At 49.8% G+C, this 27,938-nt stretch overlaps 2 protein-coding genes across 5 annotated transcripts; both read left to right on the forward strand.

The window, feature by feature from the left end:
• SCAMP5 (secretory carrier membrane protein 5) lies at positions 1–11,142 on the forward strand. Of its 3 annotated transcripts, none has more exons than XM_086757132.1 (8): positions 1–76; positions 1,714–1,791; positions 2,090–2,218; positions 4,337–4,493; positions 5,239–5,340; positions 5,557–5,674; positions 5,794–5,984; positions 11,029–11,142. In XM_086757132.1, exons 2-8 carry the CDS (start codon positions 1,785–1,787, stop codon positions 11,033–11,035), a joined length of 711 nt encoding a protein of 236 aa, XP_086613258.1. In that variant the 5' UTR covers positions 1–76; positions 1,714–1,784; the 3' UTR covers positions 11,036–11,142. The 3 variants fall into 3 exon arrangements, with proteins under 3 accessions (XP_086613258.1, XP_086613260.1, XP_086613259.1); XM_086757133.1 differs by lacking the exon at positions 1–76 and adding an exon at positions 1,202–1,261 and having other exon boundaries at positions 1,715–1,791; XM_086757134.1 differs by lacking the exon at positions 11,029–11,142 and having other exon boundaries at positions 5,794–7,998.
• On the forward strand, positions 9,196–27,938 carry PPCDC (phosphopantothenoylcysteine decarboxylase). Of its 2 annotated transcripts, none has more exons than XM_086757135.1 (7): positions 9,196–9,254; positions 10,157–10,343; positions 11,040–11,195; positions 16,761–16,856; positions 19,498–19,626; positions 21,679–21,847; positions 26,665–27,938. In XM_086757135.1, exons 3-7 carry the CDS (start codon positions 11,043–11,045, stop codon positions 26,748–26,750), a joined length of 633 nt encoding a protein of 210 aa, XP_086613261.1. In that variant the 5' UTR covers positions 9,196–9,254; positions 10,157–10,343; positions 11,040–11,042; the 3' UTR covers positions 26,751–27,938. The 2 variants fall into 2 exon arrangements, with proteins under 2 accessions (XP_086613261.1, XP_010121346.1); XM_010123044.2 differs by having other exon boundaries at positions 9,202–9,444.

Below are 27,938 nucleotides of genomic sequence, written 5' to 3' on the forward strand. Positions count from 1 at the left end.
CGGGCGGCCGCCGCCACCCGCCGCGGGACGGGGAACCGGTCACGCCACGCCACGCCACGCCACGCCACGCCACGCGGTGAGTCCCGGGGCCAGGGAGGAGGGCGAGCTGTCTCGGGAGGGAGCGCTCGGATGCGACCCCAGGGCACGGGGGGGGGGCGAGCGACCGCCCCCTGCACCCAACTGGGGAGGGGGGGTGCGCGGCGTGGAGGCGCCCACGGGGCCGCCCGCACCCGCGTGGGTGCAGTCCCCTGCGCGGGGCCCGAGCGTGGGGGCAAGGCGCTGTCCTCCACGAGCCAGGCCGCTGCTGGGAGTCCAGCGCTCGGCCCTGGAGGGGGAGGTGCGTGGGATATGCGGCCTTTCACCCGTGGAAACCCACGGGTGACAATCGCCCGTTTCCCCGAGCCGTGCTTCCCTTCCCCGAGCATCGCACCCCAGGCCCCCGGAGGAGATGCTGGAGTTTCTCCGCAGTGTTATCACCCCTGTGGTGCATTGCAAAAGCTCCCCCACCTGCCCCAATTTGTCAAAAAAAAAAAAAAAAACAAACAAACCCAAAATTTTGCCCAAGCCCCTTGTTTTCGCAAAGCTCTCGCAGCGCCCGGGCAGGTGTCGAACCGGAGGGCGCGCCCGGCCGCGTGTCCTCGCTCCCGGCACACGTGTGCGGGGGCCGCGCCGCCGAGCCGCTGCCTGGGGAGGCGGCAGGCAGGCAGCTCGTATTTACAGCGCTGGGGAGGATGGAGGGAGACGGTGAGCCGTGGGGGTTTGCTTTGCCTGGCTGGGGTCTTTGGCCCTGGCAGAGAACCCCCTCCCCAAAACCCTCCCGTCTCCTCCGGAGAGCCCGAAGCATCGGCTGCCAGGACCCCACGTCGTGAGACGTGTTCGCTACTGCCGTTGCCCTGCCCCGGGTAACTTGGGAGAGGGCAAAACCTGCAGGCAGCTGGGGATACTCAGCGTGGCCATCTTCGCGCTAGTATTTAAAACCTCAGCTCTTAATTTTCACTGCTGGGCCGGGGCTGAGCATGGTGGGGTCTGCGGCTGTCCTGGGATGCTGAGCTCCCCCCTCTCCCACCTCCAAGATCCCGCACAAGGTGCCAAGTGACATGAGTAACTGTCGAGCCAGCTCTCAAGTGACTCATTAGTGACAATCACCACTGATTTATTTTTTTTTTCCAGCTGGTATTTTCAGCTGATTTCCCTGTTCCCTTTTGGCCTGGTTTCTAGCTTCCGCTTGCGGAGGACGCGCTGGGAGCTGCGATGCCGTCAGGTAGCTCCCTGTGCTGGAACGCTTTGCAAAAAGAAAAATCAAAACAAAAATTGGTTTGGGGCCAGGTAATGAACTTGAGGATTTCAGACTGCCCACAGCTGCCTCTGGCGGGGCTGCATCCCTCCCGTCCAGCCCGGCTGGATGTAGGTCAGTCAGGAGTGGGAGGTTAAGCTCGCGCCCTGCCCCACATCGCTGGATCTTCTCTTAATCTTCTGCCTTAACTGGTGTGTAAGCCTCGGGCTGTAGGAGCTGGGATTTATTCTGCTGCCAGCCAGGTGCAGGTGGAAAGCCTGGATGTGTGAGTAGAGTGGAGGAAAGTGTCTGCATAAATAAAGCAAACTGCCCTGTCTGTAACAGGCTGTCCTTGAGCTATTTTGGAGCAGTGGGAAGGTGAAGGCTGTTTGGGGAGGTACCTGACCACTTCACATCACTTTTTCTCTTGTTTTCCTCCAGCTTTGGTAAAGCTCCCAGTTTTTTTTCCCCTACTTTTCCTGCGGAACACAGAGGCTGAGCGTGTGCCAGCATGGCAGGTAGGAGGGGGGTCTCTGGTGGGGCTGCCCCTTGCCTCTGAAGCCCACTTGGGGCTTCAGTGGCCATAATGTCACCTCATTAGTCCCCAGTGGGCTTGCGGGTGTCCACGCTGGCAGGATCCACGTGCTAAATTTGTCTTGATGCTTGTGAGTGGGTTGGTGGTGGTTACCAGGGGAAATCTTTAATTCCTGTGTGAAACTCATCAATTCTTGGGACTGAATGAGGCTAATTAGGAAGCCTCTTGATTTACATTCAGCTCTGTGCAGCGCCCAATGCTGCTGAAACTTTTTATTGCAGAAAAAGTGAACAACTTCCCTCCCCTGCCGAAGTTCATCCCCTTGAAGCCATGTTTCTACCAGGACTTCGATGCGGAGATCCCGCCGCAGCACCGTACCATGGCCAAGCGGCTTTACTACCTCTGGATGCGTGAGTCGCTGGGCGGGGAAGGGGCTCGGGTGGGGTTGCGTTTGCCTCTCCGAAGGCTGCTCCTCTGGAAGGCACTGGTTGGAAAGAGCAGAGCAAGATCAGGGGAAGTCCTTCTGCCCCTCCAGGCCTTGGCGTCTCCTGTTAAAACCCGTTGGGGGTGGGACAGGGGTTGCAGCATCCCAGGAGTTTCGGCCCTTCCAGCCTCCAAGATGGAGGTGTGGAGCTGGTTTGGCATCCAAGGGCTCTCGGTGACCTTGATGTCCCCCTGGAGCCCACTGTGAGGAGGAGGAGGCGGCTCAGCACCCGCGCATCCTCCTGCCAAAGGATTTACTCCCCTCTTCGTCTCGCTCGGCTGCCGGCCTCGCCTCGCCGGAGAGCTGCCAAGACTCCCCTGGGTTTCTTTGGCAGCTGGGCTGGGGAAGGGCCCTCTCTGCCACCCCAAACTCCTTGTGAGCCCTTCGGCAGCGGCCTGAGGCTGAGATGCCCTGGACTGGAGGGTCAGGGTGCCTGCTCCCCAAAACAGGGGAGCCTGGGTCTTCCCCCAAAGCCAGGTCTTGCCTGTTCCTCTTGCATGCCTGTGTGCCGTGCTGTGCTAACAGAGCTCTCACTGTCTTCTAACTCTTAAAACTGGCCCGGATCTCTCTCGCTTACCAGCCCCGGGTGGGGAGAAGAGCTGGAGGGACAGGCTGTGCCCCGGCATATGTGGAAACACTACTAAAGACGATGCTAATGCTCGGGGCAAGCTGCCACCATCATTTCATTTTTATTTAGAAGAACTTAGTTTCTTAATCAGGTGTTTTCTCTGACCTTTGGAAGTACATCAGCGCCCAGGGAGTGCCCTGTGCTTTGGAGGAAGGTTGTGAGGAGCTGAGCCGGCACCCGAGAGGTTGAGCGTTTCTGCTTTCAGCACAGCGCCGAGCTGGCACCCCCGGGGCAGCACCCTGCTTTGACTTCTGGGGACTGTGTCCCATTGGGAAGGTGATCCTAGGGTAACTTCCCCCATCATGTCAGGAGGGTTAGTGTTAGCTTTTCTGTGAAGGGGAAGGAAAAAAAGTTGTGTTTCCTAGGGAAGCTGTCTTGGGGGTGTTAAATCCCCTCCCTGTCTCGATCTGGGTGTTCTTGCTCTGCTTAATTTAATAGAGCACCGTTCTTGCTCCAGCCTCTCCTGCAGCACAAGCTCTCCGAGCCAAGTTGCCTGGCTGTTGGGTTTCTGTTTCTGGAGCTCCTCTCTGAATCATTTTCTCCCCAACTCCCCCGCAAACAGCCAGCCAGACGCAAGCGCAGAGAGGCTGAAAGGTCCCCTCGGTGTCCTTGGGGGCTTCAGGGAGCTGCGAGCGCCCGGTCAGCCCGGCCAACTGAGCTGCCTTTCTTGCCAGCTGCAGCTCTCTCGCGGGCGGCCGTGGGAGGGTTTGAATTCTCGTCAGAATAATGAATCATTCTCAAAAATCGGAGGCGTCAGAATGCAGATGAGCCTTCTTTGCTTTGTCCTATGTCTGCTAAGCTGGGCTTCATAGTAATAGCCCTTGTGTTGCTTGGCCCCGAGCAGGGGTGGGAGAAGGAAATGCGCCAGCCCAGTGAACGGGTGAGGCGGGGGCCGGGAGTTCAGGACTTCGGCTCTCAGCTCAGGGGGTGTTAGCTCGGGGAACTCGCACACAGGCTCCTTCAGTGAAACTGTAGCTGGAGGCAAGCGAAAAAGCTTCACTTTGATTCCTCCAGTTTTCCTCTTTTGGTGGAAACGTGCTCTGGCACACTGGCCGCGGGAGGATACGGCTCTTCCCTGTCCTTGGAGCCCCACGAGCCCTGGGCTTGCTTAAGACATTACAACTCTGAGCAATTTTTTTTTATTTTTTTTTTTTCCTTCCCCTCCTGCTCCTCAACTTAGACCTCAAGTTAGACCCGTTTTGGCTGAGCCAGCCTAGCGACGCTCCCTAGACTCAGCCAACTTAATTTAAGCTAAGTTAAGGGAAATCCAGCTAGGTTAACACATTGCTGGCCAAACCCGCTGGAGGTCAGTCCCGGCGTGGGCATCCCTGGGGTTGGGGTCTCTCGTATCGCACCGACGTCTTTGTGTACACGCTACTGTGCTCCCTCTGTGTGTGTGTGTGTGTGTGTTTGCAGTGAACAGCATCACCTTGGCGGTGAATCTCGTTGGCTGCCTCGCATGGCTGATTGGAGGCGGTGGAGCTGTTAATTTTGGACTGGCAATTCTCTGGCTCATTCTCTTTACGCCCTGCTCCTATGTCTGCTGGTTTAGACCTATTTACAAAGCTTTCAAGTAAGTGGTCACACCTGAGCCCGGCTTCTCCTGATCTTTTTTTTTGTTTTCTTTCCCTCCCAAACAGTTAGCGCTTAGCTTGGGGCATTGCCTGATGTTACCGTCCAGCCCTTTAGCTTTACTTTCTAACCTCCAAAGCAAGGGTGTTTGGGATTTTCCAAGGGCCAAAACCTCAACCATGTGATACAAAGACACCTCACAAGTGGCTCTGCACAGCGTTAGGGGGAGTGGTGAGAGTGCAGTTTGGGTCCCGTGCCAACTTTCCCTCCCCTCCCATTCATCCTTGAGGCTTCTTTTACATTTTCCTACGAGCCCTCGAGGTGCTTATATTGATTATCCATGCTGCTGAGGTCCATCCCCAGTGCACTGTCCCCAAATCTAGGAAGCTGGGGGTGTATTTCTTCCCCCTGCAGGAAGCTTGAGTCTGCTGGTGGGGCAGTGAGAGCCATGTCTGAACGTGGATGCCCTCTCGCCTGGTGCACAGAGCTGGCCGAGCTGTGGGGAGGGTCGGATGCCCCATGGCTTTCCCAGATGCCCCTTCACCACCTTCAGCCTCTCACAGTTTTTCCTTTGCCTGTATTTTGCTCCGGTACCTGCTGTCTGCAGGCAGCTCCGCTTCTCACCGCCCTCTCGCTAAACCACAGCCGCTTCTGCCCCGAAAGGGTGTGAGACGTGGGAGCATCTCCCTTCCCTTGCAGTGCAGCAGGGATGGAGGTGCAGGGAGTGACTGAGCTTTCTCTTGCAGGACAGACAGTTCCTTCAGCTTCATGGCCTTCTTCTTCACCTTCATGGCCCAGCTGGTGATCAGCATTATCCAGGCAGTGGGAATCCCTGGCTGGGGCGTCTGGTAAGGACGATGCTGCTCTCCTGTTGCCTGCCAGGACGCTCACTGTTGCGCTGGTGCTGTGGTGTCTTGGTGTTTTAACATCCTCGGTGCTTCAGTAGCGTCTTTCCTGGGGGAAGAGGGTTTGAGGGGCTGGGAAGGATGCTGATGGGCTGGGGCGTGCAGAGCCAGCCGGGAAGGCCCCAGGCACGCTGAACGGTTGTTTTGATCTCCTTGCAGCGGCTGGATTGCAGCGATTTCCTTCTTCGGGACCAACGTGGGGTCGGCCGTGGTGATGCTGATCCCCACTGTCCTGTTCACCGGGATGGCGGTCTTCTCCTTCATCGCTCTCACGATGGTATGGGAGGAGAGGGGAGTGCAGCGTTGCTTCAGGAAGCCTTTGCTGCTACCCTGGAGGGTCTGCGCAAGCTGCAGTCGCTCAACGCCTCCGAATTTTCTCTTCCCAACCTGCTACAGGTGCATAAGTTTTACCGGGGGAGCGGCGGGAGCTTCAGCAAAGCGCAGGAGGAGTGGACCACGGGGGCGTGGAAGAACCCCCACGTGCAGCAGGCGGCACAGAACGCGGCAATGGGGGCGGCGCAGGGGGCCATGATGCAGCACGAGACGCAGTACTCGGCCACCCCGAACTACACCTACTCCAACGAGATGTGAGCAGCAGGACTCTGTCCTCGGGCGAAAGATCTGGGGGGGGAAGGGAGGAGGAGGAGGAGGAGGAAGGCTGAGCCGAGTTTCTGCAGCTATTTCAGAAAGTCAGAGTGTACCATAACGGTTCTTCTTTTCCCGTTCTTTGTAACGAGATCATTTTGGATTTTTTCTTCCCCCCCCGCCCCGTTATTGTCCTATCTTTTCTTTTCTCTTTTATTTTTCATTCTGAAGAGGCTGTGAGTTGACCTGCAGGGCTCTTGTTGTGCGTGGTAGTAAGTGTATGTTCACGTGTTTTCTTTTTTCCTGTGAAATAGTGTATGGTGGTGGTTTTTTAATTACTGTGGTGATAGATGTATGTTAGAACTACATCAGCCAAAAGCCCCCCCCTCCACCCAAAAGGGAAAGATTAAAAATAGCAACCAGCACCCACGTTCCCTCTTGGAGTAAGCCCTGAACCACAGGTTTACGACGTGTGTGAGTTTTTTCTCCTTCAGTTGGTAGTGTCCAGCCACTGTCTCAGCAAGGGCAAGCAATCCTGGGAATTCTCCCTTTTCTTCTGCTTTTTAAGTAGCAAGTGGCTGGCTGATTTAGCATTAAAAAAAAAAAAAAAATGAAGGGGAAAAAAAAAAAAAGAAACCCTCAATCCTGCTGTTGATATGCTGGAAGCCAAGAGATCCCTAATCTACACCCTGGCTCAGGATCTACAACTTCTCTCAGTGTGTGGTGTGGTAAAAAAAAAAAAAGAGTAGGGTAGTTCATATTTTTGACGTGGAAGACCAGTATTCATGCGTGACTGCGGGCAGGAGCCCCGGCGCACTCTGTGTGCGTGCGTGCACGTGTGTTGGGGAGCGAGGACAGGTTTTCCCTGCGGGATACAACCGTCCCGCTCCAGATTCTGCATCCTGAGTCTGTTTTTTTTTTTTTAAAGGCTTCTATTTTGAAAAGCGGCTATAAAATTGGCAGGGTGTTTCTCAGAGAACCTATTCTTGGCTAAGGCTGCGGTCAAGTCTTGCCGCCCTGTACGGAAGCACATACATCCAGTCTCACTGACCATGTAAATAGCGAGGCTGAGATTTGTCCCTGTTAGCTTTTGAGGTGTGCACTAATTTAAGGCTCTTTAGGAAACCTTCAGACTGGTGGGAAGGATTCCTGCTCACTTGCGCTTCTAAAAAGCGCAGTGAAACCTGGCCATGTATTTTCCTGGGGCAGACATCCCTGCCCAGTTAGTCGGGCTTTAAATAATGATCCCGCGTCTTAGCGGGGGGCAGCTGAGCTCAGACCTGCACCTCCTGGGCTGCGGCAGCCGGAGAAGGTGACCGGCAGACCTTGGAAAAGATCAGTTTGTAAATGTGAGCTGATGGCCGCTGCAGGGCAGGAGTAGGGAAAGCTTGTTCTCAGAGATGCTTTTCAGACTCTAAATGCACTTTAAATAAGCCATTTTTGTTCCCCGAGTCCTAGAAAAGCAGCCCAAACGGAATCCAGTCTGCCCCCTTGGCTCAAATATCCCCTGCCCGCTGCTCAGCGTGCCACCGCTCATCTCCACAGCTCGCCAGAGCCGTGCCGGTCCCCGGCCCCTCGTCCCCCATCCCCTCCGGCTGTCCAGTGATGCTTCTCTGTGACTCCTACCCACGAGAATCACCCCAAAGAGGAACTTCTCTTTTCCAGCAAAGCCCACCAAGAATAGTTTCCTTTTTAAGGGTATCACTTCAGTCATTCTGCAGTAGGCAGTCATCTCTTGACACTACTAAAATGCAGCTAATGATAAAATGCCTCTGTGTGTGTGTGTGTGTATATATGTGTATAAAAATGTAAGGAGAAAAGTAATCCTTTGCTGAGCCTATTATGTACTTAATCAGGTTTAAATATTGTGCAATTCATTTCTAGCTAGCCTAAAACTTACTATGCCAAACCACGTGCTCTGTCATCTGTGTCTGAGAAATGATGGATTAAGTGACTTCACCTTTTGCATTTACACTGAGATGCATAAATAATAACTGTAATGAGCTCTAACTAACAGACATTGCTTCAGCATCTAACCCTCCTCTCCGGTGCGTCTCCCGAGCGTGCGAGCGTGAGTGCTGACCCCTGACACGTGCCCCTGTGCCTCCAGCAGGATACCACACCCCAGCTCTCACCGTGCTTATTTTTAATCTGCGACCGCTTTAGGTGGGGAGGTGCTGTGGTTGTGATCAAAGCGTGGCGCTGCTGAAGCCCACAGCGTGGGAGAGAGCTGATGTTGGGTGTTTCCGCGGCTGGGTGAGGAGGCAGCTCTGGAGCAGAGCACACTTAGGGTTTTACTGAGGTCTCCCCATTGCATCCCGCGGTTGGTGAGGCAGAGCCCTCTGCTTCTTGCCTTTCTTGCTGCTTATTTGTAGCTGCCAACATCAGAGGGATGCCCAGAGAGCTCCTGCTTTTAAGTCACATCTGGAAGGAGCTGGGGACCACGCGCTGCCCCAGATCTGCTGTGCTTCTGCTTAAGACAACACAGAAGCGGCCCTCTAACCCGCTTTTCCGCCGCCAGCTATCCGTGCTGCCCCAAATCCTGTAGGAAAGCTTTCGCTCCTGCTCTGTAATGCCTCCCTGAGCTCGCCTGTCAGTGGGAGCTGCCTCTCATGGGGATCCACGAGTAGGCGACGGCCCTGCACCCATCAGACACCCTTTTCTCTGCCCTGTTCCCCTACTTCTTCTTTTTTTTTTTTTTTTTCCCCCTAGCAGCGAGTTTTCTATTGCCCTCTGAAATACCTAAAACTACACCATGAGCTAGGATGTCCCCCTAAACAACTTTCTGAGGAGCTTGAAACCGCCTGCACGGGCTCCCTCCATGGGCTTTTGCGGGCCGGCCGTTACCGGGGTGCCCAGGGCCGCAAGCCCCCGTCCCGCCGCTGCAAGGCCCGCAAGCGCCTCCCGGGCTGCTTGGGAGTGCTGGGGGCGCCGGCAGCGGAGCCGGAGCGGGCCAAGCCCAGCGCTCGGGGGGCTGGCGGTGCCGGAGGGGCAGGGCGGGGTGGAGGGAAGGGTCCCGGGGCGGGCAATGGGGGGACCGGACCGGACCGGGGCTCATGGCCTCCGCTACCGCCGTGCACCGACACCCGTCCCTGCGCATGCGCCCCCCGCACCAATCAGCGCTGGGCTGACGGACGTGCCATTACCCAGCGTGCCCTTCGCCTTCCGGAGCGCGGAGGGGTCGCGTTCCCGTTGCTGGGCGATGGCGGGCGGGGGCCGCGCCTGGAGCTCGGGGGTTGTCGCTCTCCTGCCCCTCCGTCGCGGCTCTGCCGGTATATAAACGTTGCTTGTTTACGCTCTGGAAATCCCTGGGGTTGCTTCGTTCTGTTCTCTGCCTCAGTGGCCTTTTGAAGGCGTTTTCTGTGTAACTGCGGAGTTTAAAAGTAATAAAATAACGGCGTAGACCTGTAGGCTGCTTGCTCTCTAACGGCTTCTCGGCTGATTCCCCAGAGCTGTGTTTGGGTAAGAGGAAAGCGTGGCCCAGCACATCGCGCTTTTGTTTTATCCCTAATGGCCTTTATTGAAAGCTGCCTGTTAAAAAATTGTGTGTTACCCCCCGGGCTTCGAGATGTGGATGCTTCAGTGAACTGATTGTCGTTTAGTAATCATGTGAGAAGTGGATGTTTTCCTTGCTGTGATAACATTAACTTGATTTTAATTAGCTGTAGGTAAACACGTAAGGTGTTGCAGGAGCGCTGCAATCGCCTAGCCAATATGCGTGCTGGATTTCCTTGCCTCTAATTACTTTTGTTAATCAGTGCCTAGAAGCTCGAGCTGAAATCCTGCTCCTATCCTAGCAATTTTTTTTTCTTATAAACACACTGAGAAACCTCAGGGGCCTGAGTTAAACGTATTAGTGCCAAGCAGAGCATGGAAAGAGAGCATCTTGTTGCTGTTGCGTTGCAGCTGATGGGTGTGAGTGGGTTAGAAAGGACATTTGTGCTTGGGTGCAGAGCTCAGACTCCCACCTAGCTGCTGCACAAGCGTGATCGGGATCATCCCATGAGGGGTCCTGAATTAAACCTGCTGCTGAATTGTCCTGGGGAAGGGCCGAAGGGGTAAATTCCTGTCTTGAGCATCCAGCCTCCTAACTGCAAGGTCGAAACTGATAATGAAAACAAGGGCAGTGTAAACCTCTCTTTCCTCCTTTTCGTTCTACCTGAAACACTTCCAGGCAACTTCCTGTGAAGACTAATGACTCGTTAAGCAGAGATGGTTGCTTTGATTCTGCAGTGGAACGCTTTTCCTCCCCAGAAGAGTCACTTGGGATTTCTGAGCATGGCGGCGGCGCAGGGCAGCTGGAAGAAGGCAGGAGACGTGAATGAAAGCTGCTGGCTCAGCCCCACTTTGGAAGTGGTTGCGTTGGCCAGCGGGTTGCTTTGCTCCGTGCTGGTGGGAGAGCGAGCAGTTGGGACTTACATGTCCCTGAAAAGGTGTTTTCACTCAGTGGCTGTTGTGTTCTGCCTCTTACTCGCTGTTTTGGTTTTTTCCCCGTCTGCTAGGGAGTAATTCCTAGTGCTGCTGTAAATACGTAGTGATACAATAGGAAGTAAGATGATAATGCTTGCCTCAGGGCCCCAAAATTTTTAATTATTAAGATCCTCTCCCTGCATTTATTTCTCATCACAGAGTGCGAAGGGAGACTGACTGAGCTGGGGGTTGTGTGTCTTCCCAGCAGTCGACGTGCAAGGTACATTTGTTGTAAATTCTGGACCATGCTCAATGCATGAGAGTATATCTTTGTTTTGAGGGCCATGGGCTTTGCCAGAACGCTTCTGTGGCCTGCCTGTGCCAGTTTTAGCATTCTGTTTTACCCATATCCAAGAGAAAATTGTAATTAAACGGGAGGAGTAGACAAATGCTATGCTTACAGGTCTGCTGATGCTTAAAACCTTTGCGGATCAGAGGCTGCGTGCTCGTCATCAGACTGAATTACCTTGGGCCCTGTGTAGTCCAGGCTTAGATCCGTGCCCTCGGGATGGGCTGGAGCCCTGCTGCACTCGGAGGCACTGTTAGGCAAGTGGCTTTGTTTCTCTGTACTTGTAGAGTTTGATCAGAGCATGGAGCCCTTCTCGCCGTCAGAACCAGGGCTTCCTGCAGAAAAGAGCTCGTCTGTGCTGCAGAAAAATTTCCACGTCCTGGTGGGTGTGACTGGAAGTGTGGCTGCCCTGAAGCTGCCTCTCCTCGTCACCGAATTGCTGAAACTCCCTGGGGTGAGTATGTCTATGGGTAGAAGTCTCGTAAGGTTGGTATTATCTATTTCTTATTTCTTTGAGAGATTTGATGGCTTCTGTTGAAATGAAAACTTCCTTCTGGCTTTGAGCTCTTTAGTTTAAAAATTTGTTGCGGGGCGGTGGTCTTCCTGTTTTTAAAAATTGGTTAATACTTTTTCTTCTAATTTCATACTTCTTTATGGATAAGAGTTAACTTTAAATCAGGTTTTAAGGGCAGTAACTGTTCCTGGATGTTTCCATAGGCAGACATTTAGATTCTGGAATATGAAAGTACTATGGCTCAGCTCAGCTTGCTTCATTCTCTCAAAAATGATTGAACACGTCCTCGTCTTCTGCTATTTTTTTTTCTGGAATATGCCATTGTCAGTCAAATTATCAGATCTGGTACAGACACAGGTGGATGCTTTCTGGAATTTGAAGTCTCTAATTAGGACCTTGCAGTTTTCCGTAGACGAGATGTGGATGTTGCGAAGATGGACGCTGCTGTCTGACCAACAGAGGGAAACCAGATCTTATAAAAAACCGAAACAGAAAGTACAATCTGCTATATGTGTCTGTGCATTTTTTTTTTTTAAACTGCAGTTTATTGTCTGGAGTAACAGAGGTGTCCAGCAGAGGCCACTAGTGACTGGAGTCAGGGAGGTAAACGTGCTCACTTTTGCTGTCGAATGAAGTTAGAGGAAAACGTAGAAAACCGTTAGCTTTTAAGAAACGAAGCAAATGTTTTGGAGCAGTGAAATGAAAGAGTGGCAGGAACAAGAGGGTACGTTTACATATCCAGATGTATTTGTTAGACTGCTTAACAAATATCTGTTTGGATGGTTTAGGAGGCTTTACCTGTAGATACTTTAACACAGACTCAGAACAGCTGCAACCCCCAATCTAAAGTATCGGGTCGATGCTGATATCGAGCTGGAAATGGCGCCAAAGATGTGGTGAGCTGTTCAGCACCAGTTCTGCCAGCTGGGCTGGCATTCTGGGTTGCAAAGAGGGGCCTCAGTTAATTTATTTCTTGACCTGAAATGATTAGTGAGGCCAAAGGTCCTAGTCTGGAGTGAGAAGGCCGGAGAAAAATGATACCAAGGGAGGGGGATGGCCAGACCAGAGCCAGGGATGCACAGAGATCTGCATCTTCTGATCCTCCGTCTCTCAGATTGACTTCACTGTTGTCTCTTCCTTTGCTCTTGGTGCTTGGAACATCCTTTTTTTGCAGGTGACAGGGAGAATGCAAACGATCCACTGTAGGAATCTAGGTCAGTTGTGTTCCTTCTTTCTGAGAATTTGATTCATAATTAAAAACTGCAGAGAGCTGGACCCGAATTCTCTCTGAAGGCCCGTACGATCTGCGACATCTCTTGCAGGCTTTGCGCTCATCGATTTTAGGCTTTAGTTGCATAAAAAGGAAAGTGAAGCATCCAGTCCAGGGACTTCTGGTACTTAATTTATTAATTAAAATTATTTCTGATGTGATTTCAAGATGTCAGCTAAAGCCTGCTAAGTCAGTGTAACTTTCCCATTGCGTTTGTTAAGTCCTGCACGAGCCTGTTGCATCAATTTACTGATGGAACTTTACAAAGCCATCAGTGGAAGCAGGGCAGGAGCAGAGGAAGGCTTTGATACTGAAGGAGATGTGGTCAGAGGCTTGAAACCAGAGTGATTAGTTTAAATTGATGTTTTGGCTAAAATGATCCTCAGTGAACAACTTGGCAGCGTGATTTTGCACTCATTAAGCTTTAACATCTCCTCGAGGGTAATAATGGATGTGGCTACGTCTTACTGCCTTTTGTTAAGCCTCTTTGAAGATCTGGAAAAATTTATACAGCATCAGCTTACTCCTTTCAGGTTATTACCCTTGCACCTGGTGTTGTGGGGAGGGAGCACATGGTGTCTTGTCAGGACACCGTAGGTAACTCTCGTGGTTGCGCTGGACTCGCTCACGGTGTCTCACGCCAATTCCTCGCATTTTTGAACAGCCTGGCAGGAGTACAGTGCCAAAAATCGTATTGGCAGGATATTGGTTAGTCGTAAAGAAAGGCAATGGGAGACTTCTCTGTGGGAGAAACGTATTGCTCTGGAAGGTACGGGATGTCCTCTGGGCTTCTAGGTTTAAATCATTATGTCACGTGATTTCATTGTGCTCCTGCCAGGTAGCCTTTCCGTCAGCTTGTAGGTATCCTTTCAGAGAGGAGCTCGCTATGTGTCTGAAGATTTTGCTGTCAAAACTGGGAAAGTTATGAAAAGATCCTCTGCGTAGCCTTACCCTGAGCGTGTGGCTGTGACTGCAGAATCCTCCAACAGAGACCAACAGTATTGCGTGAGCACAGGAGAGTGATTTTGCAGGTAAAGTTAATCTGGAGAACTGGCTGAAATGGTCCAAATGAAAGAATTCTAACGAGTCTAAACTGTTTCCAGTAAAGGAGTTTGAGCGTGGCTAGACTGACTTTACTGTTTAAGCAGAGATATAACCTCAGGCAAACAGAGGGTGTGCCAGGTAAATAAAAGAACAGAAAAAAACACTAAGTAGGCTAAAGTGATCTTGAGAACACTGATCTCATTCCAACATAGCTGGAGGGACTTGAAGGACTTGCCCCAAACAAGGGATTCAGGAGCCCACCCCAGCAGAAAACCTTAGTTAGGAAGAATATTTAACAAATAGAGTTCTAACTAATAGAGTTTCTTGGGGGAGTGGTGGAGTCGCCACCACTGAGAGTCCTTGAACATATTCCTCTGTGTGCTCTAGCTTGTAGTGGGTTGGATGCGGTACTCAATAGCCAGCTATTCCCTGTTCCTGAGCTTAGGCTTTGAAGAAGTATGTATTTTTTTAAGACCAGAGATGGTTATGAAACTATCTTAAAAAAAAAAACCAAACCAAAAAAAAGCACTGTCTTTTGGGGATTTTTGTGTATCCTTTAGTCTTGAAGGGATATTTCTGGTCTAGATTACAAAATTTTGAATAATGATACAATTGAAGTAGCAAGTGACAAAATACATCATGAGGTAGATAGAGTTGTATCACCTAAAAAACCTTGTCTCGTTATGACTGACTGTGAGATAACAATACCACTAGCAAACATTGCTGCTGAACACTTTCAGTGCAGACCTGGCCTGCTGGTACCATTTCAGAGAGCAGACCCTTTAAACTGCACCTTGCTCTTTAAAATCACCAAATAAATAGTGTCTTGCAGGCTGTGAGGTTAACACCTCATTGAAACTCATGGCATAGCAGAGAGCAGCGTTAACACCTTCCTGGGTGTTGCTGCCTGGCTCCAAACAGCTTCCTGTGAGGTGAGGTTGATACGGAAACTATACCAATACAGTTGATTGCTGTGAATATGATCTTCGCACTCAAAAGCTCTAGAAACACAGCTGTGGTTCCAAGCAGGGTCACTTGAAAAAGAGCAGACATTTAGAAGAAGCGAAGAAAAAAACGTGGAGCGCCAAATCCTGGTGTTCTGTGCAGCTATGTTTTCCCATGACTTTTCCTTCAGGAAGCGGAAAAAATTAACAAATCCCATCTCAGTTTTCCACCACTGCAAGCTGTTATTCTAGTCATGTAGGGTGCAGATAATCAACACTGCTCCATTCCCAGTGGAATAGATAGTGTGGGGGAGATAGGTTAGCATGTTTTGTCACTTCAACCACTGCTGTTGACGATAGCTTTTTGGAGGTCGGAGGTTTTTGGCAGTCTGCTTTAGCAAGAGCGCGCAGACCGGCTGCTTGATCAGTTTTGTACCTCAGGCCACAGTTTTCTAGCGGTATGGAGTTGTTGGTGAGGTTGGTTTCTCCCCATCTCTGTTGGGCTAGTAGAACCACACAATGGGTTGCACTGTGAACTGCTTGGAGGAGCAGACGGTGATTTAGAGTGGCCAATAACAAGGAAAAGGGTTATTTTTCACTGTAATTGGTGGCCTGAGCTGCATCTTCCACATTACTCGTCTTTTTGAAGCACTGCCTTCGTGTGGTGGCCCATCTATTCACTGGTTTTAAGGTACATCCTTGGGAGGAACTGCAGGTGGAAATACATGTCCTGCATGGGTGATCAGCACTTGCAGAGCCACTCCGACACTGGCTCCGCTTTGTGGCTGATCCCAGTGTGTGCAGAGCACCTCTGCTTCACCGCATGTGGCAGGCAGCTGTTTGCAACATTTGTCAGAGCTACAGCTCTGAGCAGGTCATGCTCAAATTTCTTGCAATGAGGGTGGTGGAACACTGGCCCAGGTTGCCCAGAGAGGTGGTGGATGCCCCATCCCTGGAAACATTCAAGGCCAGGTTGGACGGGGCTCTGAGCAACCTGATCTGGTTGGAGATGTCCCTGCTCCTTGCAGGGGGGTTGGACTGGATGAGCTTTAAAGGTCCCTTCCAACCCAAACTGTTCTGTGATTCTATGTGACATGTAGAAACTGGGGAAAACCCCCCTTTTTCCACTTGTTAACATTTCTGCAGGAGGAAATGAAAGGATCTCATGTCGTAGGGCACCTTAGCACCTCTTAAGTGTGCATGGCAAATAAACATCCAAGGGACATGAGAGGGTTTCCCCAATATATACCATATAACTGAGGGTTCCACTAGGTTTCCACAAGACAGGCAGGTTTATCTAAGATTTTGGAGAGAACGTTCATATTACTGTCACCTTTCCTTTGTGAAAGCCACTGGTTTACTGTTTTGGCTGTACAGAAACCCTGTGCTATGAACCTACGCAGAGGTTTTCCTCTTTCCAACATCTTACCTTGATAGGAAGGGAAGCTGGAAGACCCAGCTCCAGCTTTCTTTTGGTATTTACCACTGGCTGGCGCAAGTCTGATTAACACAGTTTTAAAAAGTAGTACCCAGTAGTCTGTAGCTACCTCCCCCCACCTTTGGCACCGAGAGATCATAGAGACAGAGAGAGGTGCACAACATGGTCCATTCGACCACAAAATGGTACTGTGTCTTTCAAAGACGCTCTTTCTTGTGAAGCCTTGTGCAGCAGAGGGGGGCTTGCTGTGCGCTGGTGGTGCCGAGCCCCAGCTAACCTACTTGTCCCTCAGCAGTTCTTTTGATCACTCAGCACTGCGCTTTCTCTTGGCTCTGAGCGTGGGAAGAGTGATCCTGCAAGTGCCGTGTAGGCATGCTACCCCTTGGCAGTCCTCCGTGCTGTGGCTGAGGGAATCCACTGAAGCAAGATGCTCTCCTACTCCCTTTGGCAGGCGTATTTTTAGATTAAAGGGCATTTTTCACAGAGCTTTGGTTTGCTGCTTCTTACTCTCTTTGAAGTTCTGACCTGCTGTGTCCTCTCTGCTGTCCCTGCTGTGAACTCGCCCTGTGAACATGTTTGGCAGGTCCTGACGAATCACCTGCCCGTTTTAGGGTGGCATGAAACGAGTCCTTGGCTCCCACAAACACCTACAGTGGCCTGGCCTTTCAGCTGTGAATAGGGAAAGGCCCTCTGAGAATTTGCATAGCTTTCAGAATCTTTGCTGCTCGAGCTCTCCTCCTCTACCCACCTTTACAGGGTTGTCCTTGAGTCTGACCGTTGGTCTTTCCTTCTCTTTCTTTTCTGATTAGCTCGAAGTGAAGGTGGTCACTACTGAGAGAGCAAAGCATTTCTACAATGCCCAGGAGATTCCTGTCACCCTCTACAGCGATGAAGATGAATGGCAGGTGAGTTGTTCTTCCTTTGGAGACCGCAAGGGCTTCTGTCCTGTCCCCACTAGACCCATGGTTTGTAATTCGAGTAGTTTTGTCATACACTTGTGCCTTCTACTTCCAGAAGGCCAATGGGTCATGTTTCCGAGAAAAAGCAGGCTTCCTGGGAGATTCACTTAGTTGTTCAAGTGCTGAAGAGCAACTAGAAGTATTCTTCCGTGTTTTATTGCAAGAGACCATGTATTTTATTTTATTTTTTTTTTATCCTGGGCCCAGATTCACTTCTTTGTTCTGGCAACTTGTGCTTTGGAATATGGCTTTCAAAGAATTTGGTTCAAAGTGTGCTGTAAATGAGGAGGAAAAGAAAGGCTGCCCTGACTGTGCCGGAGGGTTTTGTACCTCCAAGCAGACTTGCAGCAGGCGATGAGGGTAGAAGTGATCTCTTACCACCCTGGGCTCAGCCACTATGCGCAGCTCGGAGGAGTATCAGGAAATGTCAAGAAAGCCACTGCAGAGTCTCAGTGAGGATGTTTGGCGCTTGTCATGAGTCATACTTGTCACAAAGGCAGCAGCTTAATTCTCCTTAACGCTGCAGATTCTGAATCCACAGACGTCACTGACATTCACAAAACTTCAAAAGTCAGCCCAGTGTCTGACTAGGTGACTGTTGGGGATTAAAATAAGTTTACTTCTAGAATGTCAGAATTAATTGTGTGATTGGTTAGAGGTAAGCTAAATTACAATCAAGCGTGGTTGAATTGTAGCTTGCTTATAGCTTAGCACTGAGTGGACTTTATATAGCTTAGCATGAGTAGGTGTGGTTTAAAACTCAGAAGTGAATTTTAAATTAACTCAGTTCATTAGCATGGATGGCTATGCAGAGGAGGTAACAAAGGAGTACGGGACATCCTAATCTACAAGATAAGGGGAACCAAACCCATGACTCAAGGAAAAAGAAGACCTTCAATTCAGGTAGCAGATAACAAACAAAGACCTTGATAACCGAGGGGCCCAAGCCAGGAGACAAGGAAATTAGCCACCAGCTGCAATCTTTGAAGATAAGGAGGTGGCCTGTCTAGAGGTGTAGAGGGGACCAGATGAGGAGCGAGAAGACTCCAGCCCTGAAATGCAATTGGGCTAACTGTTTTGTGGACAGTGCGTGAAGAGTGCATGAGGGGTGGAGACTTAAATTATGAAGGCTTTAGTTGCCCAGAGGTTTCGTTGTTCGGCAGTCCCTTGCAGGAGGGGCCTAGCTCAAGCTGAAATACACAGACTCTGTGGCAGAAGTGAGGGTCCGAACCCTTCATTATAGTCCAGGCTAAGTCTGGATCCAGCCACACCTGGGCTTCTTCCTGTGAAGGAGTTTAGAGACAAAATGGGATCCAGTCTGAATCCCGTGACTCGGCAGAAGCGTCTTCACGAACTTTGCTTTAACGGTAACCTCGTGCTGATAGGGCCACCCTGGTGTAGCCGTGCAGAGGAGGGCCAGTACCTGGAGATGTCGTGCACCACTATGATAGGTGGCTGGAAGTGAGAGAGGTTCTCTTGATGGAAGTGGTGTTTATCTCAGAGGTGTCTGCGTCTGTGCTTGTAGAAGAACCATTCCAGTAAAACTACATAAAACTACAATTTTCAGTGCTTCTAGAAAAAAATAGAAGTGAGTGGAGAAGAAGGGAAAGGTGTCAGGAAGCAACAACTTTCCGGATGCTGTCTTTTTTGTTGTGGTTTTCAGTGACTCAGAGAAGGAACAGTTTGTGGTCCTGATGCACCTCTTGCTGTCCTGTGGCTGTGTGTGTCCTCTGGGGATTAAACACCTGATGCTGTTTGCTGCTTCTCTTGACGCTTTCCCAGTTAACTATGCTCTTAAGAGAAGACCAGGACTCTCTTGAGCAGCTCAGAGCTTTCGTGAAAATACAATATTCACTTAAGAGCCAAGAGAGGAGGGAAGTGCCCAGCTGACTAAACCTCATCCATCCTAGAGAAAGCCAACAGGACTGTTCCCTACTGTAGTTACAAGGGTTTACTTTGCTGCTGCGAGTATGCGTAGAGGCTTGCATCCAAATTGAAAACTGACTTGTGCACTTAGGGGTCTGTACCTTGTTAAGAGCCAGTGGACAGCTTCACTTTAAACCAAATGTTAAGCTTCTAAATCGCACGGGTTCCTCGGGGAGCGTGAGCCTTGGTTTGGTCCTGTCTGGCTTCAGTTGGCTGATAGGATGGAGCTCTTGTGCCGCTCAGATATGCTGCGTGTTGAGGGAGCTCTTGTGAGCATTTCTTAAGCTGAGGGATGATGGGAGTGGGAAGTGGATGGGGAAGGCTCTTTCCTGTGGGTTGAAATCTGTGGTTGTTGGATGTGTGAATTGTCTTTGTGGGGAAAGGATACTCATTTGTAGAGCACCAAGCAGATACATGCCGTCTGTTAAATGTGCTTCCTAAACATAGCTGCAACACAGCCTTCACTGGAGGAGGAAGTCAGAAATGTGAGCCCTGTGGCCGCAGTCCCCGTTTTCCCACGCTGTCAGATCTTGCTTAATGTGAGAGTAATTCTTTCCCCTTAAGTTGACATGGTGGTTACTAATGTGGGATTGATAAAATGCCTGTTGCTCACAGCGTTCCTTGGGAGGGTTGGCCAGTCTGCATCTTGTCTCGTCCACAGCTGTGGAAAGGCCGTTCGGACCCCGTCCTGCACATCGAGCTCAGACGGTGGGCTGACCTCATGTTGGTGGCGCCTCTCGATGCAAACACGCTGGCAAAGCTGGCCAACGGCATCTGTGACAACCTGCTGGTGAGTAAGCGGAGCCCTGCCTGAGAGTTCTCTCGCCTCACAGCACTAGACTGTCTGACCTTTCTTTCATGGAAACTCTCGTGCTTCTACAGCATCGAGAACAGTGAGATTTGCATGTTCTGCTACCGCTTTGTATGCTTCTCTCTCTCTTTCTCCAGTATGGTTCCTTTATTCCTTCTCAAACAGTTATTCTTTCCTTCCCTGACCTACATCCCTTTCCACTCCTCAGCTCTCTGTCTCTTCCATTATTTCCCAGTCCCTGCTTTGTGCCTTCCCTGCTTTTTCAGACGGGTGGTATTTCTCTCCTTTTGCCCCCACCCTGTCTCCGTCATGCATGTACACACACACGCATGCGCATACACACTTGAACTCACAGTTCCTCTCTGCATTTTTGAGATGCAATCTGGAAAGATACCTGTGAGATCAGATAAAATTGTTTACTTCCTGCTACCTCACCTCCTCCTTCGTCTAACTGCATAGCACAGAAATTCAAACATGCTCACACTTACTTACCTTCCAGTTTCAGCTACAGGAGGTTTTGCTTGTTCAGGCTTGTTTTTCTGGTGTTAAAAGTGTTCTGGCTGAAAGGTTGATCAGAAAAGTGTATTAAAAGAGAGTGTGCTGCTTTGTTGGGTGATGGGAACCTTCAGTGGGGCTGAATGCTTTGTGTCCAGGCATTAGGTCTTTATTAGGAGAAGTCATAAGCATTAACCACCCAAAAGATCTGCCAGGAAGCTGCAGATCTGCAAATGTTGCTATGGTGCTTCACCCTTCAGCAGAGCAAGGAGCCTAGAACTAGGAGTGGAGAGCAGCGCATCAGCTCTGGCCGGGGAGTCCTGCATGACCAACTTAGCTGTTCAGGCAAGAGGGAGCGCGAATAAATGAACAAAGTACACCCAGAGCAGCAGCGCTCATTTGTATGAGCAGATCGCTGGAGATCTAAGAGAAGCCAGAAAGAGCTGTGGGAGGGACAAGCAGTGTCTTGTCCTTCTGAGTCCCCTTGGTGCTGTAGATGTGATGGTGGTAGCAGAGGGAAGAGCTCAGGGAGGATGTTAGAGATGTGTGGCTTCACAAACTCTTACCAGTCTTTTCAGAGAGCCTTGCGAAGGTAAGAGGTGTTTCCAGCAAAGGAAAGCAAGTGCTGGAGGTGCTGGTTGGCAGGTTAGAACAGATTCTAGCAGACTTCCCTGTGCTGGGAAGGGTTCAAATCACAGGGCATAAAAAAGGATGGGCAGGGTTCTCGTAAGTACTCTGTGACCTGAGCAGAGACCCTGCACCAGGAACTGTTGCTACCTGGGAAGCTCCCTTTGCATGGTTTAAAACTGTGCTAGGCCTAGGGAAACCGATGGGTGTTATGTTAAGAGCAACCACCATTTATCCTTGTAAGACATGAGGTGATAGTGGGTTATCTGTAGGTCTTGTGTTATGGGGGAGTCAGATATGATTCCCTGTAGCATGCAGGAGCTGCTAGATGGTTTGTAATCTGCCAACATGTTCTGCAGCAGCCCAGATGTGTTCCTGTTATCCTCTGTATCCTGGAAGCAGCAGTGCTTCCCTTGGGAGGAGTTACAGATTCAGTTGGCATATCATTTAAAGAAGACTCACTTGCCAACTCTTCGTGTTTAGTTCTACAGCTGGCTTATCAGAAGCGTTGCCTGGGGATTTCTCTTCAGCTGATAGGATCTGTGGCCACCCCTCAGCTTCTCTCCATCTCCCACATGGGCTGGCAGCCTGCACGCATGGTGTTCCAGCTTGGTTTGCTCCAACAATTGGGCTGCTTGCTTGGCCCTAAGCCGGAGTAGGATGGAATCTTTCCTCTTTGTAGCCTCCCTCATCCTTCTTGCCTGTCAGAGACGAGCTTTGCTGCGGTGTAATACAAATTGGTAGAAGCTGTCTGGATCTGCCTGTGGGTTAGTCCAGCTACACTGACAGATTGCTTTTGCCCCACTAATGGCACCCAAGCTGGGAAGCTGCTTCTGTGCAGCAAAGTGATGAGAAAGAATGAGTACAGACAACCCATCTCAGAGCTGAACCTCTTGGCTTCTCTTGCAGACTTGTGTCATCCGTGCTTGGGATCTGAGCAAACCTCTGCTCTTCTGCCCAGCTATGAACACAGCCATGTGGGAACATCCCATCACAGCTCAGCAGGTGGAGCAGCTGAAAGGCTTTGGCTACACAGAGATCCCCTGTGTGGTGAAGAAACTAGTGTGTGGAGATGAAGGTCAGTCTTTTTGCACATTTTCTGACTGGTTTCCTGCACAAGTGCTGCTCTTATCCTGAAGGGACGTGCATTCTTTTGCCTCCTGACCTTCAAGATGTTGGACTGCAGGGAGCAGGTGCTCAGTGCCAGAGTTTATAGAAATAAACTGAAGCTTTGCCCTGAGCTAGTTGATATCTATTATTCTTTTTTATTAATTTTTAAGTAGTCTTAAGAGCTAGGCTTTCAAATGAGCCATTAGATAGCCCTGACATGTAAATGAAATACTAATTCAAGAAGAGAGTAAATCAAAGAGAAGGAAGGCTTTGCGTTGAGCATGACCAGCGTGGGATTTGGGTGTCCTGACCTTGCCCTCTACTGGGACTGTGGGCTGTTTTCGTCATGCCTCAGTTCCTCATCTCTAACATAGGGATAATATCTTATCCCCGAGAGCAGACAGTGAGAATAAGCGCTTTGCAGGCGTGGCTGAGGGTGTAGCTGGACGAGCATTTAACATTTGTTGTTGTTTGTTGTCTGGGTTACTTTTCAGCTTCCCACTCAGGTTTTGATTTGGGGTTTTGACATCAGACTTAAGTGTGAAGTGAAAGAGGGGGGCAAGAAAAATTGTCACCCTCAGTTTCCAAAGGCTTAACTCGCAGTGCTAAGAATTACTACTGAAGTGGTCTCATTTATATTTTAGGAGCTGCTTTAAATTGAGATATTTTGACTTTTGGGAGGATATGAAAAGGGTTTTTATACAAGCAATTTGGATCAATGGATTTGCAGATTTGCTTTTTAGTCTAAATTTTCTTGGACAAATTGTTTGCAAAATGTCACCCGTTCTAGCCGTAATAACAAATGTGCCATTACCTGCACAGTAGTGTACTCGTACTTTTGTTTAACAACCCCAAGTCTTGCAGGATTTTAACTGCTCTGTCAGATAGTTTAATAAACAGTCTGTAGCAAAGACAGGATGTTAAAATGTTCTTCATGGCTCAATTCTAGGGCTGGCTTATTTTCTGAATTCTTAGGTAGATGCAGTGCTGCTAGAGAGTGGGTTTTTTTTGGAGCTGAAGACTGAAAAATATTTACAGTTAGGTAAGTGTAGTCAAGTAACTCAGGCATCAGTTGAAATATCCTGGACAATTATGCTTCCACTGGGATTTTAGACCTGATTACATCAAATATCTTACGTACTTGTAAAAATGTTAAGGGAAAACGCCCAGAAGAGGTCATTCTGTGCAGACATTTTGGCAGAAGTGGAAAGGCCATCTGGCATAGCTTGTTTGTCCTTTATTTTTTCCCTTCACCTTTTTTCATACCTATATAGGATCCCTCTTCCCGTAGGAAGCAGCTGAGTGCCTCCTAATGAGTAATGTGCTTATTCTTGCAGGCTCCTGCACATGAGGCTGAGCTGTGTTGTTGTCATCCCTGTTCACAGACGGGGATCTGAGATGCAAAAGGGCCGTGTGAGTTGACTCACCAGCTCCAATGGATTAGAGTTGGGCGGTGAACGTGATTTCCACCTTGCGCCGCTCTGCCCTGCCCCTTTCCTGGGGGTTGCCGCCCTTGCGACAGGGCTGTGTGAGCCACATGAGAGGCAGCATGTGAATTGCTGTGGTTTGTAGCTCAGAATGGCAACGTAAACCAGCATTGGTCGGGAGTTGCCTCGTTAAACCAGCAGTCATTTGGGAGCTGCTTCATATTCAGTTCAGAGGACAAACTCCTGAAGGAGCTTGCAGGAGAAGGATGGTATGGACAGCTGAGGTAAAAGTAGCCATGTCAGACTTGACTCCCGTTGTGTTTGTGAGTCAATTCACAACAAGATTTTCCTGTTGGCAAACGCCAGGATTTTCTTGGCAGTATGTAGGAAAATTATGGCAAAGTAGTTGTCGTGGTTCAACCCCAGCTGGCAAGTGAGCACCACACAGCTGATCGCTCGCTCTGCCGCAGTGGGATGAGGAGAGAGAATCTGAAGGGTAGAACTGAGAAAACTCGTGGGTTGAGATAAAAACAGTTTAATAATTGAAATAAAATCAAATAATAATAATAATAAATTGTAGGGAAAAGAAAGATAACAGAGAGGAAGAAATAAAATCCAAGAAAGACAAGTGATGCAAATGAAAATAATTACTCACCAGCAACCGACTGATGCCCAGCCAGTCCCCGAGCAGCGCCCCCACCACCAACCTTCCCCCAGCTTTTTATTACTGAGCATGACATCATATGGTATGGAACATCCCTTTGGTCAGCTGGGGTCAGCTGTCCCAGCTGTGTCCCCTTCCAACTTCTTGTGCATCCCCAGCCTGCTCGCTGGCGGGCTGGTGTGAGCAGCAGCAAGGGCCTTGACTCTGTGTAAGCACTGCTTGGCAGTAACTAAAACATCCCTGTGCTGTCAACAGTTTCCAGCACAAATCCAAAACATGACCCCATACCAGCTACCGTGAAGAAAAAATAACTCTGTCCCAGCCAAAACCAGCACAGCGGTAATAGACTCCAGGTCTCTGAAGACCCAAGACAGTCTCCACCACTGGCTTTTTTTCCTCTCTTCCCCTCTTTTTTCAGGCCTTTCACCCCAAAGCCTCTTATTCCACACTAATTTTTATTTTTGTGGGTTTCATCCACAAAGGGGTTTGCCCAGCAGGTAGCAAAGCTCACACATCTGGTGTAGAAGAAAAGAGATTCTGTTTGCACCAGTTTTGTCTGTTGACATTGTGGTTTGTCTTGCTGTAAAAGAGGTTTCTCTTCCTCCACTCATGTGGCTGGTCTCACCTGAAATGGGCCAGATCCTGACTGCCACCAAGTTTCTACATTACAAACTTTGCCTGATTAGTTTTTCTTCCTGAAGAAAAAATTTGGTTGTTTTGGATATAGTGTCCAGCTAAAAGAGAGTTAAAATAACAAAGTAAATTGAGTTGACAATTGAAATGTTTCCTTGATTGGATAGTTAAATGGCTACCGGCTGTTGGCCTTGATGATAACCATGTGCCACGATATAAAGAGAGCTTTGAGAGGTGGGGTACCACACGTAGGCCTGCAGCAATCTGCCTTTGTGAAAATGTTTCCAGACTGCTAGTATCTTCATCATCCTTGGCTGGGTTTCTAGAGCTTGGCACACTGGAAGATTTCTATCTGTAGGCATGAGCTGTGTTGTAAGCCAGGCTGCTTAGCAAGATTTTGCTCTGCTAAACCTAAAAATCCAGCCAAAGATGTTGAGGAGGTGGGTGGTGGAGGACAAAGGCAGGCCTTGGAAATGTTCTCAAAGAGTGTAGCTCTGCCAAACCGTGCGGAGGCAGTCAGGGAATTTCTCCTGTTTAGGAGGACCCGTCAGCTGCAGCTCCGCTCCTCAAGGTCAGGACGTTAGAAGGGCCCAGATCTGCCTGCTGCTTGTCCATAGGATGCTTCAGGCCTCCTGGGATTTACAAGTCTGAAGAAGGCATAGTGGCAAATGAATCTTATGTTGCAGGGAAACTCAATTTTCTTGACCTTTCAGAAGTATCATTCTTCACCACAAATCCTCTGTTATATCCAATTACACCTTCTGTCCCAGACGAGTCTTGGGTGGCTCATCTGTGCTGCAAAACTGAGGGTCCAGACAAGCTCAGGGCTGCGATCTGCCCTCAAGAGAGCACCTCTCCCTGCTGGTCAGGATGGCCTTTCCCATTGTCCTCCATCTCTGGCCTGCACTCAGGTTGTTACTGTCCTTTGGAGGCTGCTGGTTTAACAGGTCAGGTGTGTGCTCGCTTACCCAGCTGTAGAAGCAGACCAGAAAAAAAGAGGAAAACAAAACCTCAGAACTAATTTCTGATGACCAATAAGGCACTTGAAATTATTAAAGCAGTTAGCCAGCAGGACAAAAGATCAATAGGGACTCCATCTTCTCAGTCTTCCAAAGGAGACAAATGCTGGTGGAAGAAGTATCTTTCCTCAGCCCCAAGGAAATTAGAGGAGGGGATGGACTGAGTTCTGAGTTCCGTACACGAGGTTGGACAAGATAATTTAATGATCTCTGGCCTTAAAATTCTGAACCTGAGTTTAAAACGTATTTCAGGGGGAAGCACAGATTAGATGTTCATCTGGCAACTAACCGGTCCAGAAGGAAAAGCTTTTACATTTTTGTTCTGTCCAGCACTCAGTCTTCTCCAAGAATCACTCCCAAGATTCAAGCTGGTGCGAATCCAGGACAGCTTTCTCTAATGTGGGTCTAACTGCAGAGTCATGAGAATGGTATGAGTTTGGCAAGTCTTTTTTATAGGCAAAGGCCTATTTCAAAAAGTTACTGAGCACATGCGATGTTTACACTGGAGAAAGGAGGTCAAATAGGGTATTTTCATACCCACACACTTTTGGGGGTGCTTTTACACGCTTGCCCTCAGGGCAGTGTGAGCTAAGATAGTGACTCCCTGTGCGGTCAAGGGTTAGGTGCAGACACCTCTGGAGATGATTCAGAACATGAGGTACTTATTAAGGTCATATGAGTTGCCTTTTGAGGTTTCCTGCCTCTCTCCATTGACTGTCTGAGGAGCTTGTGCTCCTGCTTAGACTTCAGAGTTACAAGCCAAACTGAGTTAGCATGAGTACTCCTCCTTGATAGCATTCAACCGTGCCACAAAACCCCTGCAGAACCGGGTGGACCGAGCAGATCCTCTGGCCTCTGTGGTCGCTTTTTGTTGGGCAAGTCATGAGGAAACACGTGGGGATACTCGGCGAGCCTTGCAGTGCCGTCGCACCATTGTACATCTGATTTTCTGCAGCAGCGCGGCGTGTGGAGAAGCGAGGACGTGGGACGGGAGAACTGTGGGACCTGGATTTCACCGTGTGGTTTTGCTCTTACCCTGCAGGTCGAGGTGCCATGGCAGAAGTCTGGACCATTGTGGAGAGCGTGAAAAGGATCCTTGAAGAGCGGGACTTGCCAACACAGAGCTAGTGGTTTGGCATGTACATTGCATTTGTTTGCCTCCCTGACGATTTGAAGATCAAACCAACAGGAAGCTGAGTTGAGATGGCATGCAGACCTATAACGTGCCCTTCAACCGTAGGAGCGAAACGGTTTTCTTCCAGCTGGTGCCAAACTGAAATGTGGTACATCACTGCAGACTTCAGAAACCAAAGCCAAGAACGTGCTGCTTTAGTGTGGGAAAACTCTGTGGTATCTTGCAGAGAGGGAGTAACGTTCCCCTAGGCCGCTCGGCCCCCAGTATTTCCCATGTGCTCCTTTCCCAGGAGGCTGCGGAAGAAACTGCCAAGGTATTTCAGGTCCAGTGGTTCCCTCAAGGGCTGCTAGAGAGGCGAGTGCTGTGCAAGTCTTGGTGATGGGGATAATGCCATCCCCTTCCAGCCTGTTGGTGCGGGGACATCCCTGCCATCCAAAGCCTGCTCAGTAGCTGTGCTGGCTTCCCCTTTCCAGCAGGAGTCACTGTCCAAACAGTGTTTCCCTTACAGGAACTTAATAAAAAAGAGCTTTTAATTCTGCCCTTGCAGAATTGCCTCTTGTAGCGGCTCTGGGGAGGGGTTGCGCCTGACATCATTGCTAAATCACTGTGTCTGCGTGCTGTTTTTATCAGAAATTGGGAAAAATTGACTGAAAGAAGCTTAGCCTTTGCCCTTTTGTATCTTGACTGGATAGGGATGCAGACATCAACTGCGAACCAAAATGACACCTGCCCATTTTGGTGCTCCAGTCAGGACATGAACAGACTGAGCCCTTGTGGAAAGCCAGGATGAGCGTTTCCCAAGGCAGTGAAGACAGGCTTTGCCTATGGTCATCCTTTTCGGCTTGAAAATTAACAAACTGGCAGGAAAAAATTCGGAAATCCTGTGGCCTGGTAGGCTGGACCAGCCGGGGCTCCCCCAGTCCAGCCTTTCCTTGGAAACATGATCCCACTCCTGAGGGGAATGGGAGCAAACTGGGGCTGTTGAACGCGTCACTGTAGCACTGCTGACCCAGAGAGTTTATTTTTAACGACACTCAGTCAAATTTAAAGCCTTCGGTACAGAATGTGCATCCTGCCTATGGAGGCAACCTTCAGACTGCTATGCATGAGGGAAGAGGTTATCAGGGTATGTTTGCTTTCCTTATCTCTTCCACACAAATAAAAACCTCTGAACTTTCTAA

Source organism: Chlamydotis macqueenii, chromosome 12 (assembly GCF_036417535.1).
Source record: "Chlamydotis macqueenii isolate bChlMac1 chromosome 12, bChlMac1.mat, whole genome shotgun sequence".
In the NCBI taxonomy this organism is placed as follows: Eukaryota; Metazoa; Chordata; class Aves; order Otidiformes; family Otididae; genus Chlamydotis; species Chlamydotis macqueenii.

Coding starts and splice junctions, on each gene's coding strand:
- PPCDC (XM_086757135.1), top strand. CDS start 11,043: ATGGAGCCCTTCTCGCCGTCAGAACCAGGGCTTCCTGCAGAAAAGAGC. Junction 19,627..21,678: donor GCATCTGTGACAACCTGCTG/GTGAGTAAGCGG, acceptor CTTCTCTTGCAG/ACTTGTGTCATCCGTGCTTG. Junction 21,848..26,664: donor ACTAGTGTGTGGAGATGAAG/GTCAGTCTTTTT, acceptor CTTACCCTGCAG/GTCGAGGTGCCATGGCAGAA.
- SCAMP5 (XM_086757132.1), top strand. Junction 2,219..4,336: donor GCTTTACTACCTCTGGATGC/GTGAGTCGCTGG, acceptor GTGTGTTTGCAG/TGAACAGCATCACCTTGGCG. Junction 5,675..5,793: donor CCTTCATCGCTCTCACGATG/GTATGGGAGGAG, acceptor AACCTGCTACAG/GTGCATAAGTTTTACCGGGG.